At 38.2% G+C, this 16333-nt stretch overlaps 1 protein-coding gene across 1 annotated transcript in view; it reads left to right on the top strand.

Annotated features, from left to right (window-relative positions):
* LOC124277940 (collagen alpha-2(IV) chain-like) overlaps positions 1-16333 on the top strand; it is a 73094-nt gene that overhangs the window by 13456 nt on the left and 43305 nt on the right. The window contains 1 exon segment of the mRNA XM_046713660.1: positions 14224-14316. Within this exon segment, the coding sequence (XP_046569616.1) occupies positions 14224-14316 (93 nt within the window).

The raw sequence follows: 16333 nt of genomic DNA, 5'->3' as shown, positions 1-16333 counted from the left end.
CACCCTGGTTCCCCTGCCTACAAGTGTGAAACTCGTTTCCCATGTTAGCTGTTTTGTATTTACACAGCCAAAGGCTATGCATTTTAATTACCAGTACATTATTTCATACTGCCTCATTGGATGATCAGCTTAATTTCCAACTTTACACTTTGACTTTAGCAATGCTTTACCCTCATTTTGGCAGCATTAAATTTGTTTACAAAGGTGTTTGAGTGTGTGCACATCCTGCAAGCAATGAGAAGGGATGAGCTGGCTTAAAACAATCATTTTACATGTTAAGAGCATGGTGTGCAACAAATCGTTTTCCTTGGTAAACAAACTTTTATGTTTTGTCATTTGTCTCTTCATCATTATAATTATCATCACATCAGTCATCATCACCATCATCATCATCATCATCATCATCATCAGGGGCGTTGGGGTAGCCTAATGGTTAAAGCGTTGGCTCGTCACGCCGAAGACCCGGGTTCGAATCCCCACATGGGTACAATGTGTGAAGCCCATTTCTGGTGTCCCCAGCCGTGATGTTGCTGGAATATTGCTAAAAGCGGCGTAAAACCAAACTCGGTCAGTCAGTCATCATCATCATCACATCATTCATCCTTGTCATCTTCAGTATTATCAGCACTGTAGGATCTTTATCATGCAATACATGGGTTCTCACTAACACAGGGTTACCAACACTTATTTTTGTGTTAATGATTAAAAAAACAGTCAACCAGTGTTTTTATTGTTGACATAACTCTGTTATATAGTTATTAACGTGTACCCAGGGTTCCAGATAAGGGCCGTATCGACGTATGTACGGATGAAAAATATGCACGATACGATAGGAAATAATTTTGAAAATGTAGCAGATACGCACCACAGCAATGGTGTACGAAATAGTTTACAGACATATTTATATGAAAAAGTATTGTTTTATTGTTTATTGGCCTGTTTACACAAGAGTAGCAATGTTGTGGTGCATATACCAAACAAAACAATGAAAAAATAAGGAGTACATACTCCTAATGTTGAAAAATTATCTGGAGCCCTGTATACCTGTGTGCATACTGTGTATAAATCTGCTTCTTCATGTACGATGCTGCAACATAGCATGAAATGAAGTGGATGCACTTTAACACCAGTGCTTATGAACTAGCTGAGTTACTGATTGTATCAGAGTTGTCAGTGCATAGATATATTTCACGAACCTGAAACAAACTACTCATACATCATTAACCTTATACTTTCTTGTGCTATCTAAACAAAAAGTCTATTTATAGTCCATATGCGAGACTGTAAATGATGCTGACAGTACTTCTCTCAGCAAGTCTTCAGATAGATGCTGCTATTTTCAGGCAGAGCTGTCTCTTAAAGCCATATATTTCATGGTACATTAACAAAGTTTAGTTCACTTGAAATGATAGACCTTGAGCGTATGTTATAGTCAATAAACTAACAGCAGGATACTTTTGTATTTAAGTAAGACATGAACTTAGCAGAAATTTATGAAGTGTTTTCTTTCATGAATTATTGAAGTCATTGCTGTAAGTATTTGTCTTATCTTGTATTTTTTAGAACTGAAATTGTTTTAAAGTAAATAGTAGGTTGTGATATAGGTATACAAGAAAGTAAATTGTGTGTAAATGAGGTTGCACCCTGTAAGTTTTTCATGCATTATAAAGCCATGTGAGCCAGACATTGTGACCTTCTTAAAAAAATGAAGGACCTCCAGATTCTTTCATTATTATTATTAATCAGTCATGGCATTTCAGATTAACTATGATAATATAAAATAATCAGGCAGGACATTTTAACTATATTTATATGAAAGAACCTGTGGTCCTATACTTTTTTGCATGGTTAGTTGTTACCAGTAGTTTTTCAATGTTCTTAATGAATTCATTTCGTCATTTTACCAGATATTTACACACACCATCCATATGACAGAATAAAGCATCTGCAAGTCAGACTAAATTGACTTTATATCCTTGGTGGTAACCCAGACAACTGTTACCAAGCGTCAGAACAGACTTCTTTGTCAGCTGTTTTCCATCTGTCAAACCATCACCTTCACCTTCCTCTAAATTCGTCTACCTCTCATCCCCCAGCCAGGATGCTATGTCCTGCACAACTAGTGGGAAGAAATATTCTGATGAAATTAATTGAGGAATATATTTATTCGTACTGCAGTGATATTATGGATAGATTGAAGCTTGATTAATCTTCATGAATTCATAAATTGTCCAGTACTCTTGCTAAATATTCTTTTGTCCTAATTGTGGGCTGGTTTTGTGGAAGATAGTGAAATGTCTCTTTACTCCCTTTAACTAGATTAAGCTGCTATGATAGGTTGGTTATGTCCAATATAGGCTAGAATTGATATATACAATCCAGATATTTTTTCCATTTTAAACAGGGAATGATATTTTGTTGATTGTATACAAATTCAAAGATGTTGTATGGTGAAGGTTTGACCATGATAAGATGATAAGAAAAGTGAGTTCTTTTTGTTCTGTATTTTCCACAGTGATGTTGTTAGATATATGTCTGGACAGATGGATATGGTTGATAGTGGTCAGTGTACAAGTAAAGAATAAGAAAAAATGAAACGTCGGGGCAAAAGAATACCCTTGACTATCCTCAGAAACAAACGCCGTCTGGTGTAAAGGAAAAAATAGCTGTGAAAATTATACGAATGGATCAGTGAAACTAAAATCAGGGTATGAAATAAGCCAAAAATTTAGCCAGACACAAGGGCTGGTAACTTTAAAATGTTGCCAGCCCAAAATGGATTTAACCAAACCAAACATGGTGAATTTACTTGGATGTATGGAACATCTAAACTTTTTACAAGACCTTTCGGCTGGCTAGCTGTAAATTTAGTTCGGCATAAATCTAAGTCTCGGGCAGTCGGAGGGGCCTTATTTCATACTCTGCTAAAATACATACCTTTTTGTTGTGTCCTGTTCAAATAAGTGACTAACATATTAACAAATCTGTGAGCATAGTCTTTAGAGCCCCCTTCAAAGCACCCACATTCACAAAACCCTTACGTGGTTCTTATTGTGAATTGTCTAGCATTTGGTACTGTAAATACTGTAATGCAGAAGTGTTATGAAGGTGGCTCAAAAACAAAATGGCAATTTGTTTTCAATGAAGGAAATCTTTTGTGAAATTGTAGATGAGAAGTATCTGTCATAAAAGAAAACTCACGATGAAGTCTTTGATACGCAGAAGAACTTAAGACTTGGAACCTTTTATGGACAACAGCATCTTTATAGTTTGTGGCAACGTTTCAGGGCTACTTCTTGCTCCTTCATCAGGTCATTAGCAGGTCTCAAGAAGCCATGAACCTGCATAAACTGAGTGTGTAAAGAGAGTAAAGCATGGCTGTATACAAGAAAACAGGATCCCAGGAGTGCTCACCCTTGGTATGTGAGACCCCTGTGGGAATATTGTAGTTACGCCCCCACATCTGTTTCCCACATCAAGGCAGTACAAGAAGTGGGTAAGCTACTGACGCTTCTATCACCGAAGCACAATCCGTCAGTGAACCCTACAGTGTACCCTTTGTCCTATCTCCAACACTAGGAGCACAAAGCATTGCAAAGTGCTGCCGTGACAGTTTGTTAGATTGTATGGCAAAGGTTTTCCTTTCTGTACTCAGCAGTACATAAACACATTCTTGCATCACAAAGTTGGCCAGATAAGTAGTCCATTTGGCTAATTCCTTGCTTGATAATTGTAATGTTCATTGTGATTTCATGAGAACTGTTGAACTTAGGTTGACGTTGAAGCTTGAAGCAGCTCCTTTAGGTCATGAAGTAGCGAAGAGGTTTAAGGATTCACTTATCACTCTAAAGCTCTGGGATCCTTTCTCTGTAGGTATAACTTGTGCACCACATTGTGTTTGTTCCACGTAAACTGTATGAAGTGCGTATTACCTAATGTTGTGGAAGTCGCGGTATCTGAGCGGGTTAGGCGGCTGACTTTGTGTGCTGGCGATTAGGTGTCTCTGAGGGTGTGAGTTCGAATCCCGGATGGGGCTCAACTAAAAAAAGTACTAGAATTTGTACTTTACTAAGAAAGTGTAATCCCATATATAACATATGTTACCTAATGTTAACAAAATTTCAGAGCACTGGACATTGTTCACTGGTTTGGCAGTATTTGTGTCAGTATTGAAATGTACCTATTTGACATTTTCCACATAAAAACATCAATTACATGTAATATTTCTTCCCAAAATGTTGAAGATATGTATATCTCCAGAAAATTTTGACTTTAAGTGGCCATGAATATTTCCATGAAGGAAGAAAGAAAGAAGGAAAGAAAATTATTGCCTGAAGTTAGGAGCAGTTCAAGTGTGTGAGAAGATTGAAGTACAGATATTCTGTATTCTAAAGTAACCATGACGGCATCCTGTTAGGAAAGTTTACAAAAACAATGTCCCTTTTCTTCTGTGCATCGCACAATTGCGCAAGTTTACAATACATGGGAGTAACACAAGGCAACTAGCTTTCACCAGTCTTTTTCACAGAAACTTGTTAATGTAAGCAAAGACACTATGATAGATTTTATACTGTCATATTTGCTGAGTTAAGAGATTAATGCAATTCATAAATATGTTTATTTATATTTTTCATTTGAACGTCTGTTAATATCCAATATAAAATAGATCATACAAAGAATTTAGTTTGTTTGAAGATGGCTGCACATAGAGGATACTAAACGATCTTCCGTGTAATACCATTTTTATTAAACGAGTTAATGATTTGGTATCAAACGAACGAAAGGGACTGTCAGCTTTCCGTGAGTAAAGTAAGCTCAAATGCCATTTTGACAGAGGTATTAGCACTGTGACGTCATGTCTGTAAACTATTATGACGTCATACGTCTAGCGATATCACACTAGTGTAATATTGCTGTAAAAATATTACACTGTAGTATCTTCCACGGGTGAGTAAAGATCTATATAATCAACCAAAAGTTTTTGTTGATATGAAACTGTTCCTCTTCTATTAATCATCACTTCCACAAAGATGTCAAGGAGCATCATATTCTCCAAAATCTGTTTGGTTGAGGGAAAATTACTTTGGGCCTCATTAAGAGTTTATAAAAGCTTTATGGTAGACAGATTTTTACTAGTGTCAAATATTCCCCTGTTTTTCAGGTAAACAATTGACATGCTTTGCATGTGTTTATGACTGGCAAAGATGGGACAGGATATGCTCACCTTTTTGTGAACACCTATCTTGACTATTTTGATAGTGATTCATAAACACATGTTAAACAAATACACAGAAACGTACAATTGATTATAGCAGAGAATCTTAAGAATTTGGGAAGGGTCTTGACACTTAAGTTTGGTTATATGCCATGAAATTGACCTCCAGTTCTGCACAAATTGAGTAGTACATGAAATGGGTTGTGTTTGTTTCTGAGGCTGGAGAGATGAACAATGGAATCCTGACTGATGTAACCAACATTAAAGCATTGTTATGTCATAGGCTTTGTCATGTTTGATTATGACAGGCAGTAATTCTGTATCACATCTTTTTACATTCCTCATGGGTGGAGACAACACAGCCATGCAGCCATGTCATTTTCCCCTCATGTCTAGAATCACTTTAGATCTTTTGGCTGAACATATTGCATCTGTCATCTTGACTTCGTTTTATTCTTACCCAAAGAACCTATCAAGCAGGTGTTCCATCAAATGTTTTTGAAATCATTTTGAATGACATCTGCAATAAAGTGCATTCATGATTGGTTTGCCAGTTTCCTGGATTTCAGAAATATCTGGGTATTTAGGTCATGTTAACTGAATGCTATCTATATTTAGAGTCCATGACTGACAGATTAAGTTAACTCATTATTAGAAGTATTTCTGTACCATATTTGGAAACACCCCTTCCGTAAACCGCCAACATCTCATGATGGAGATTACCAGCTACAGACTGGTTATAGGGTCTGCTTCATATAAAGCCAGTTCCTGTTCATGCTTGCTCTCTGTACCTAGGGCTTGACCTCAGTCAAGTTCAGATGTGTAAAATGTGCCTCCCAGCAAATACTACTGTGGTCCCACATCTGGGACATCTTCACCCCTCCCTCCACAGTGAGGTGCCACTGCATTCTGTACAGCCAAATGTCTAACATTTCCCCTGACCCACCCTTCAGACCTTTCAACATGGACAGCAGCAGAAGAGGAATTGATGATTGCTACATCGCCACCAACATCTGATGTTGCCTCTTCACACTACATCATGTATCTTGTTGCAAACACTGTTGGTGTCTTGAAATACATTCCAGATACATTTCTTTTGGCAGTAAGTTTTGTTGGGTCACTATCTGACATTTGACATTTCAGCCAACAAATACTGTACATCAAACCTTTTTCAGGTCATTAATCACCCAAAATTCTATATTTGGATTTCTTGGCTGTACTCCCCAATGTTGCAGTCTTTGCTTTAAAGGCCTATAAGCAACTGAGTGTGACAGTTTTTTATGTTACCAGACAACTAATGACCAGCAAAAAACATGACTGAATTGGCTTGGGACTCGTGGCAACTATATTTTGTGATAGCATCATGTTACAGTTCAGATCTGCTTAGAATCCTACAATTCCAATTGCACCCAGCAGACATGATGCTGACAAAATATTCTCTATTCTAGTGGACAACTGTGGAATCTGAAATGAATTCTTGATCTGTGATAGACAGATTCGAGAATACAGCTTATTGCTGTGGTAGCCAATTTATGTCTGGTTTTGACATTGAAATATCATCTATGTGTGAACACATCTGTGAAGCAACTCATATTGGTTTATCCACATGTTTGAGAAGCCCTCACATGTCTTACGTCTCTGGTGCCAGCTAATAAGCCTAAGACTGCAAGGGCTGTGCATGGGCTTCTTGCTGTGCGGCATATTTATGACATCATCTTAGATCTCTGTCTGAAACAACAGGTACCATTTCCGGTCAGATCAGACAATGTACAGGGTAAACCACAAAGAGCAGGACTTGATCCTGTTTGGTTTTAACACTCTACTTGATTTCAGTTAAAAGACAGATGCTATGCTATTGCTCATCACAGATGGCAATACAATTTTCTGCCAAGGTCAATGTCCTGCCAACTGCAAAATACAGTCAGAATTTTTAGTGTTATGAAGACCAATTCTTGAGAGGTACAATCAGCTGTTTATTTTCAGCAGACAGCTGACCAAAGCCCTTCCCATGTTTTATCATGCTTCTTTTAACATGGAAATTTGTGAATGGCCTTGTTCTGGTAGTCATGGGGTATATCACAGGATACACCAGTTGAGACCACAAGGTATCTTGTCACTGTATAATAATAACCTTATTACACTGTTTCAACCACAGAATATGTTTACCATTTGTGGATTCTTGAGATATATTTAATCTGAACAATATCAGCATAGAATTTTTTTTATGAAATGGAGCTTTCTTCCATGAGAATTAATATAGTATTGAAAATTGACAAATTTATGGCAGATGGGTGTTGTCCTGTTCCTTAGGAATAGCAGTTGTATACAGACTGATGCAGTTTTCTTACAGCAGCCACATCTTAGACACAGTTATGAGTCATCCAGCATTGCAATGCCGCGGTCAATCTCCCTTAAGAACTACCTTACCTTTGTCTAAGAAGACATTCTCAAACCTAGATTTAGAAAGGTGTATACATCTGTGTTACTGACAATGTATATCACCTGGTGTATGGGAAGTGGTTTCTGTTGGCAAGATTTCCATTGTTAAAAGTTCAGCAATGTTATTCTCATCCCTTGTAATTTCACATTGATGTGTGTCTGCATCTTCTTTCTTTCTATTTTGATGAGGGGAGTGTCTGAAAATGTCATGGGAAAACTGTTAAAATTTCTCAAAAACATACAACACTCTGTTGACCTTGTAGAAGGTTAGTCTTCCCGAGAAAACTTAGGCTGTCAGCACGATGGAACATTTAGGATTGGCTGTGATGAACAAGATCTGGGGTATGGTAGCTGTAAGATATTTGGCAGTGGTTCTGGGCCTGTGTTTGATTCTGTTCATGAGAAAAACCTTTATTGAAACGTCAGTGATTCATAAATATCTTTGATTGAAGTGGAGAAGCTCAAGAACATTATCTCCTCTCTGAAGTAGGAATGCTTGAATGATGAATGTATGTATATTGATAAAGACAGTATTCTTTTTCTGAATTAGCTGTTCCAACTTTAATGGTGATGCCAGTAGACATGCTGACCCTTTTTCAGAAACACCTGCCTGGAGTCCTCCCTGTTCTTTCCCTTAATGTTCATGACTAAATTGCCTTTTACACCAGATGAACAAGATTGATTATTCTCTCGTATCAACCTTGTGAATTTGCGTCCCTGTTGTCAGAAATGACCTGAGAATGTTCTCCTTTTCCTCCTCCATGTTCCTGGAGATCCTGCAGTCTGATCTGCATCTCGGTCTATACATCTTCAGTTACAGCTGGCGGAACAGGAACACTCCTGACATAGCTTTCTGACAACCAGAACAAGCCATACATGACACCATCTGATAAGCTCACATGATTCCCTGCTTCACCTATTGGCACCATATGTCAGATCGGCACAAGGTTGATTATCTTTAATTAGGTTATGTTCTTTTGATGTGATGCAACTTGGCAAAGATTCTTATTTCTGCGTGGCTCCAAGATCATTTAGATTAGCATTCAGTGTTAGATTAGCATTAGCATATAATTATTGTAAGACCATAGGCAATGAAACTTTTCAACACTCTTACTAACATGATTTACTTTTAAACAATATTAACCGTTAGGTGAACATGAACAGATTTCATTTTAGAGAAAATCCAATTCTAGCATTAAAATTTTTGATATTGTGATGGACACACATGGACAGAATCCAATTAGCTTGTTCATGCCTCAATTATATAAATATTTTTAAAATGAGTCAGTTCTTCTTAACATTAAATAGTGCAGCTGGTAAATGGTGGACAGACCCAGAAATGGGTTTAACAAATAATACCTGATTCTTTAAAAAGAATTAATTAAATCTGACAGGTTTTCTCTTGAGTGCAAAGTCTATTTTACAAAAACTGCAAGCACACATGAAGATGTTAATACATTGGACAAGGCATTTTGTACACAATGTTGACCGACCTGAGTACTGATATGTCCATGCTTCACTACCTGAAAAATTACATACTTGTCAGTCTTCCTGCATCTCCTAGTCCCTGTCAAAGGACTCTATATGCTGTGAACTCATATGTTGAGTTCTTTATGACTACTTTATGATCTGTGAAGTAGCAATGCTGTCTCGATCATCTCAGCCATTGCTTGAGGATGGGATTTCATAGTCTTCAGTTCAGAAAAAGGATGACCTTTCGTGAACCCAATAACATTGCAGTGACTGGCTTAGCTGTCTATTTGTTTACAAGAATGTATACATTATGTTGGCTGATGTGATGTATGTAGTAAAGAATGGCTGTAAGACATCAACAGAAATTTCCATTTGACATAAACAAATGAACACTTCTTTGAAGTAAACGTAGGAAGAAAATTCAGTTTAGTATCTAAAGGAAGCTGATTGGTGCTGATCAGCAGGTTTAAAAAAAAATATTCATTCAAGAGATTGTGACATTTAGAATCAACTCAGTCTTGTTGTTTGCATACATGTTAATATATTGTTGACGGTGCACAAAATATGATGTCTCAGCATTCTTTCAAACATTCATATAAGAAAACTAACCGATGCTGCAAATGTAAAGTTTGACTGACTTTAATTCACTTCACATGATTTCATTTGTATCAAATTCTCTGATTAAATACAAATCATCTCCAGCCCATTACCTCAGTTCAGAGTGATATGATATTGAAATATATATGCATTTGCTGACTCGATATTTTCAAGTTGTTTAACAGGATACAGCTGGAAAACGGCTTCACAGCATTATGTTATTTACTTTCAACCTACACTGCAGCAGAATTGACTTTCTAGTGACATCAGTGTCAGCGTAAAAACAGGCTCACCTGTTCTCCCCATTTAAACTTTGATAAAGTGACTGGAAACACTTCCTCGGTGAGTCAGTGTCTGCCAGGCTACCAGGAGATGATGCTGAATTGAAGCAGGGTGAGATTTGTGGCTGGTGTGGGAGGGTGATGTTAGCTCATGTGCAGATAGATGCACTTGCAGGGAAGGGGGGCTATGTAAGCAGATCAGACGTTAGATAGTAACTTGTGTGAGTGGGAGCGCAAGTACATGTGCACAGCAGAGGGATGTCGAAGTCATGTGGGTGCATGATTGTAGGATGAGGGTGGATGCATTTTGTAAGGTTGGGGGTGGGGTGTGTGTGAAAGAGAATGATGGTGTAGCTGCATGTTATGAGGAATGGTATACCATATGAAAATGCATGGACATTTGAGGGGCACGTGTAAGTAAACATACCTTAGCTACATGGAAATGTTTAAATGAGGTGAGGTGAGGTGAAATTGGGTTTAACGTTGTGCTTGAGAATATTTCGCTCATATGACGACGGACATGCGTGTGTATGTGTATGTGCGGCTGCTTGTACTAGCCCAGACTGAAGCTGGTTTTATAGTGCTAGCCGACTGAGATACCATGACACAGGGGGGGGTTCAACACACACACACACACCCCTCTGGATCTGCCAATGAAGGATATTTGTACTTTATGTAGTTAATTGAGAGGGAGAAACCTGTCTGTCTACCTTTGTGTGTGGTGGGATTGATATCCATGCTTCAGAGCATCTCTACCTGTGTCTGTGGTTTAACAAGGAGAGATAGAAGGAAGTGGGGGGAGGGGTTGCTGTACTTGCCTGTCAGCTCGCACACCAGGGGTTGGGAGGAGGCACATGAGTAATACTTAAATGGAACAGACTATCCATGTCAGTTGTCTAGCATTTCAACTTCGTCAGCATATATTGCCTCATTTAATGTGTGTAGGTGGCGGAAATTAACTTTTAACATCTATACACAGCCTTCTGTATTGTTTATTCTAGGGAAAACATATTTACACACTTCGTGGGAAAAGGGGGTATATCGTCCTTGGTTTGCTTAGCAGCCATTCGGGATTTTTACAGAGTTGAGTTTCAGATTTATGTGTCACTAATTAATTATTCATGTTGCATAACCTCAAAACTATTGTCACTCGAAGAGTTTCCGCAAATCTACTCTAGATGGTTGATAGTTCGATCCCTGTTAACATGACAAGTAACATCAATAAGATGTTACTGTTGGATGTTGTGCGTGGTACTCGTACTTACCTGAGTAAGTGGTAAGACCTAGTACTGATCAGCTTAGGAGCGAGTGATGGTACCATGTTGAACTATGGGTACACAAAATTACACCATTGTAAACTAATTCAGTCTTTGAATAGGCTCTTTTTATCGTTAACTTAAATAAGTCCTCTTGTAACATTGCAATTTTAATCAGAACAGTTTGGAATAATGACAGTACTTATGAAAAAAAAAAATGAAAAGCAGCTGAGATTTGATTTCTTTCCAAAATTTGAATGTTTGCATTGTATGAATTATTAAAACTATTCAAACTGCATATGATATGGCATATATAAATAAGTAAAAGTAATAGATCTTTGTCTGCCACATCATAATAAACATTTAAATAACAGGGCTCTAGATAAGGGCCGTATCGGCGTATGTATGGATAAAAAATATGCACGATCCAGTAGGAAATAATTTAGAAAACGTCGTAGATACGCACCATGGCAATGGTGTACGGTCTTAGAATCATTTACAGACGTATTTATCTGAAAAAGTAGTGTTTTATTGTTTATTGACCTGTTTACACAAGACTAGCAATGTTGTGGTGCATATATGAAACAAAACACAAGATTACTGATACGCCATTAAATTCCATCCACTACTCTAAATGTACTCTTAAGGTTTTCAAGTACTCCTATATTGAAAAAAATAGGGAGTACGTACTCCTGATGTTGAAAATGATCTGGAGCCCTGAATAAGCATGTTCTTTGAATTTGAAACAATAGAAGCGACTGTGCCCCTGATGAGAGTATGTACCCACCTTCATACCGTGTGTGTGTCATCATTTCCTATCTAACAGAGCTATTTGCAATTTCAATTTAAAAATAGCTTTAGATTGTAGTTTTTGTCTTATGTTAAACATAGAACCATACAGTGGAATGCTGTGGTCACGATTTCTTGTGCCAACCTTTGTGTTGGTATTAATGGGAGGTTATGCTATGTAGGCCGATGAGTAAGAGGTTTTGTCCAGCTGTGTATTAGGCAGCTGTAACAAAAGGTTGAACAATGTAATGTAGGAGGATCTTATCCGTGGTGATTTCCTACTTACTACTGTATGTTCTGAGGGAAATGTCAAGGTGCCAAGACCATGCCAGGGTATGCTACCTTACGTTGTAATGCTGAAGTCATTATTGTGAATGAAAGTGTTCAAATGTCTATATTGTTTTAGTTCCTATACTTTAGCATAGGATTAGTATCCTTGCAATGCCAGTCACAGATTCAATTCAATCCCTTCTTGTGACAAGCAATAGCATGTAAACCCCATGGGGAATCGAGGTTAGAACTGATATCCAAGAACCGATGCTGGTCACTACCGGAGACAACAGGTGGTCCGACTCCGTGACTTGGTTGATGCTGTCATTGTACCCAGAGGACATGGGTCGTTCATAATATCACTGTGTTGTGTGGTCCAAACCTGATAATACCATTAACCTTTTCCCTTTTTACGCAACCCTTACTGTAATGCTGTAGCCCTAAATGAGTGAGTGAGTTTAGTTTTATGCCGAACCTAAATGAAGAAGTCAGGTTTACCACAGGTTTTGAATCTCCTCTCTCACATGTAGATCCTTGTTTCCCTATAAACATTAACACTAAGCGTTAGCCTACTGTCAGCTGTATACATGTATCTGTCAGCTTCTTCTTCCTCAATCACACAGTCTCTTCCTGAGAATGTGGATGTTGTATAAACCCCCTTCCTACATCCTCTTGGTCCTGTCAAACCTTGCCAGTCATAATAAGACACATTTACCCTCACAGATTTATTAACCAGCACGAGTGAACATATTGCACGTTTGCAAATAAATGATTTTCAGTCATTAATCTGTCTTGCACCTGAGACCCCTTCTGATACAATCAGTTAAACATGACTGTTTTGTACCCAACTTCTATAATCTGTGCACTCTAAACGTTATAATGCAGAAAACAGATTGTTAATGGGAAACACAGGAATCATGACATAAAGTTATTGATAATTCAAGCAGAATCAATGTAACATAATTTAACATTTGAAGATTTTTTTGTAAGTGACTGACTGAAATAGATAGTTAAAGAATTATATGTGGAGGAATTATGCTACACTGTCTAGCCCTCTGTTTGAGTGGTGATGTAGATGGTTGTAAAATTGAGGTGTCTCTGAGTTTTTAGGTCAATCATTAATTGACATAAAGTGGATTATCAATGCCTTGAATAATCTTTGTAAGGACTGCCAAATGGGTTGTGCATTGGCAGTTAATAGCGGATGAGTTGAAAGTTGTGAAACAAACTGAACACTTGAGACATATTTGTGCAGATGCTTACTGAACTCCTAAAACAACACAACTTCTTCTTTTTGAACGTAAGAGGCGACTAACTGGATCGGGTGGTCAGGCTCGCTGACTTGGTTGCCACATGTTATCAGTTCCCAATTGCACAGATCGATGCTCATGCTGTTGATAACTGGATTGTGTGGTCCAGACTCGATTATTTACAGACCGCCGCTATATAGCTGGAATATTGCTGAATGCGGGGTAAAACTAAACTCACTCACTCACTCACTTTTTGAAAATTTTCTAAAGAGTACATTTACATGAGGGGAGGTGGGGTAGCCTAGTGGTTAAAGCATTGGCTTGTCACGCCGAAGACCCGGGTTCGATTCCCCACATGGACACAATGTGTGAAGCCCATTTCTGGTGACCCCCGCCGTGATATTGCTGGAATATTGCTAAAAGTGGCGTAAACCTAAACTCAGTCAGTCAGACATTTACATGATTTGTGAAAACATTACACTTAAGACAGACATGACTTCTTTCACCCCGCCGATTACAAAAATATATATACATGTTCAAAGTTTTCTATATCTAATAAGTGGAGCACTGACTCCCTAACCCTAACTCTAACTGGATAGAGTGAATGTAGTATGTAATTGTCGACTAAAAATTTGGTATTTTGGTTGTTTCAGCAAAGAAGAAGAGGTGATGTAGATACCAAACCATGTGGAGCTGGCTGCGAGACTGGAGGAAACTGCAGATGTATAGGAGAAAAAGGCTCCAGGGTGAGTAGATCATTGACAGAAACATTCAGTCCTAAACAAGCCACCATCCGCTTTCTCGTTTTAAACCTAATTCTACTATTTTCATGAATACTATGCAGTAAAACTAGATCAAAATACCTTGTTGATGAAGCAGGTATTCCTTAATTTCCACCTATGATTCCACAATTTCAGAAATGCAAGTCCAAGGCTAGACTAAGGCTTAGTCTCTGAATATATATAATTTTGATAGTAACAAACAAGCCCATTTATATTGAAAAGGAGCCCTAGGGAGACCAGAGATTGCCTGAACCTGAGGAAATCTAGACTTGCTTTATTTAGGGCTTTAGTACTGCAGAGAGGCTTGGCAGTAGGGAAAATATTGTGGTTCAGGGACTGTGAGACAGACTAGTCCAAGGCCAAAGTCATAGCTTATTCTTGCCTTAAGTGCAGGGAATACCTGTTAAACAAATATTTCTTACTCTGGCCTTGAATTCATTATACGGTCTAGTACAACCTTTCTTCCAGCTAAGAGCACCAGTTAAGGGGTTACTGTATTAGAAATTTGAAGCAAAAGGCTTCAAGAGTTTTTTATTTTCAATACATGTGTGGAGATGGTATCTGGAACTTAATTGAACGTGGGAGGAATGAGAGGAAAAGCACAAATGTAAAGGAACATGATGGTAACGAGATATGTGCGTTGTTCCAAATGTCACACTGTTTACAATCATGAGAATCAAGTGACTTTTCTTGATCCCTGGTGAATAAGTTCATCTACGAGGGTTAGAAGTGTTGTAATAGAAAATAGTGTGGACAATTTATTATCAAGGGTACAAATTGGTCTGGCAATTGAAGGAAAACAAACAGTTTGCCAAAAAATATTGGTGCCTGGAATCACTTTAGGCACTTTTTAGAGAAGAAATGGCAAATTTCCTGGTGTGAGAGAAAGGGTTGTGACATTTCTGAGGAAAAATCTCTTCTTCATTGAGTTTTTTCTTAGTATCAAAATAAAAATGAACAAGAAATTGAAATAATCTTTTCTAGGTAGCTACTTTCGATGTAGGCCTATCTTTGATGTGGGCTATGATTAGCATACCATCCATAAAGGCTGATATCGAAACTTGATTTATGGGCACAAATTGCCAGGGTATGACCTATGAAACTATTGAGGGAACTACAGGATGGAGTGCATTTCAGCATGCATGTCATGTGAGATGAATGAGCGGGGCAGCTGCTTGGTAGATACACCCTCCCCTTTCCCTCAACTCCATGAGAGGGCAGGAACACCGGAATATTTCACAGTAATCTTCTACAGCGCTGCACAGAAAACTGCACCCACATCCCTTTATGAAACATCCTTAGAAATGACACCTGAATGTGGCCTGGTGTTTGGGACAGAGGTCTGAACGCACTTTAATATATTCATTTTGATTAATGTGTAGAACAACCCCCAAAATCATGAAAGCTGTAAATTTCAGAAGCTACGAGTCAACATAACACACCTGTTGTAAGTTATGTTAAAGCTGTGGAAATAGTGGTTCTAATATCAGCACAACAAATATTCACCATTATGATGGCAGAAATATTCATTTAGAGATACCCCTTTTGCAGACCAAAGAAACAGCCTCAGGGTATTTATGACACTAGCAAATTTCAACCCTCTCCCTTTTGCCACATCCCAGTGACCTTCTGAAAAGACAACATGAATTTGCTGCACAGTTTGTACATAGTGTCTTGTTAAAGGGATAAATTAATTCCCCTGCCCACATTTTACAGGATGCTTCATATTTTGGGTGGAGTAGCTGTTATAGCTCATGACATCAAAGGCCTGGATTTGATTCCCCAGATGGGTGCAATATGTAAAGTCCGTTTCTAGAGTCCATCATTAGGATCTTACTTTAATACGGATTTAAACAGCATGACACCATCTCACTCACTCACATTTCAGTTAACTGACGTTTCTGTTTGTCTTGAAACCAGGTGAACCATCCCTTGCCCTGAGAGATGCGGGCAGTAATTACCTAGAGGGAGCTAGCACAAA

The sequence above is a fragment of the Haliotis rubra genome, unplaced genomic scaffold (genome assembly GCF_003918875.1).
Source record: "Haliotis rubra isolate DU_JTF1 unplaced genomic scaffold, ASM391887v1 Scf106, whole genome shotgun sequence".
NCBI classification, from domain to species: Eukaryota; Metazoa; Mollusca; class Gastropoda; order Lepetellida; family Haliotidae; genus Haliotis; species Haliotis rubra.
The sequence above is the reverse complement of the archived record's forward strand: the minus strand, read 5'-3'. Positions and strand labels throughout refer to the sequence as shown.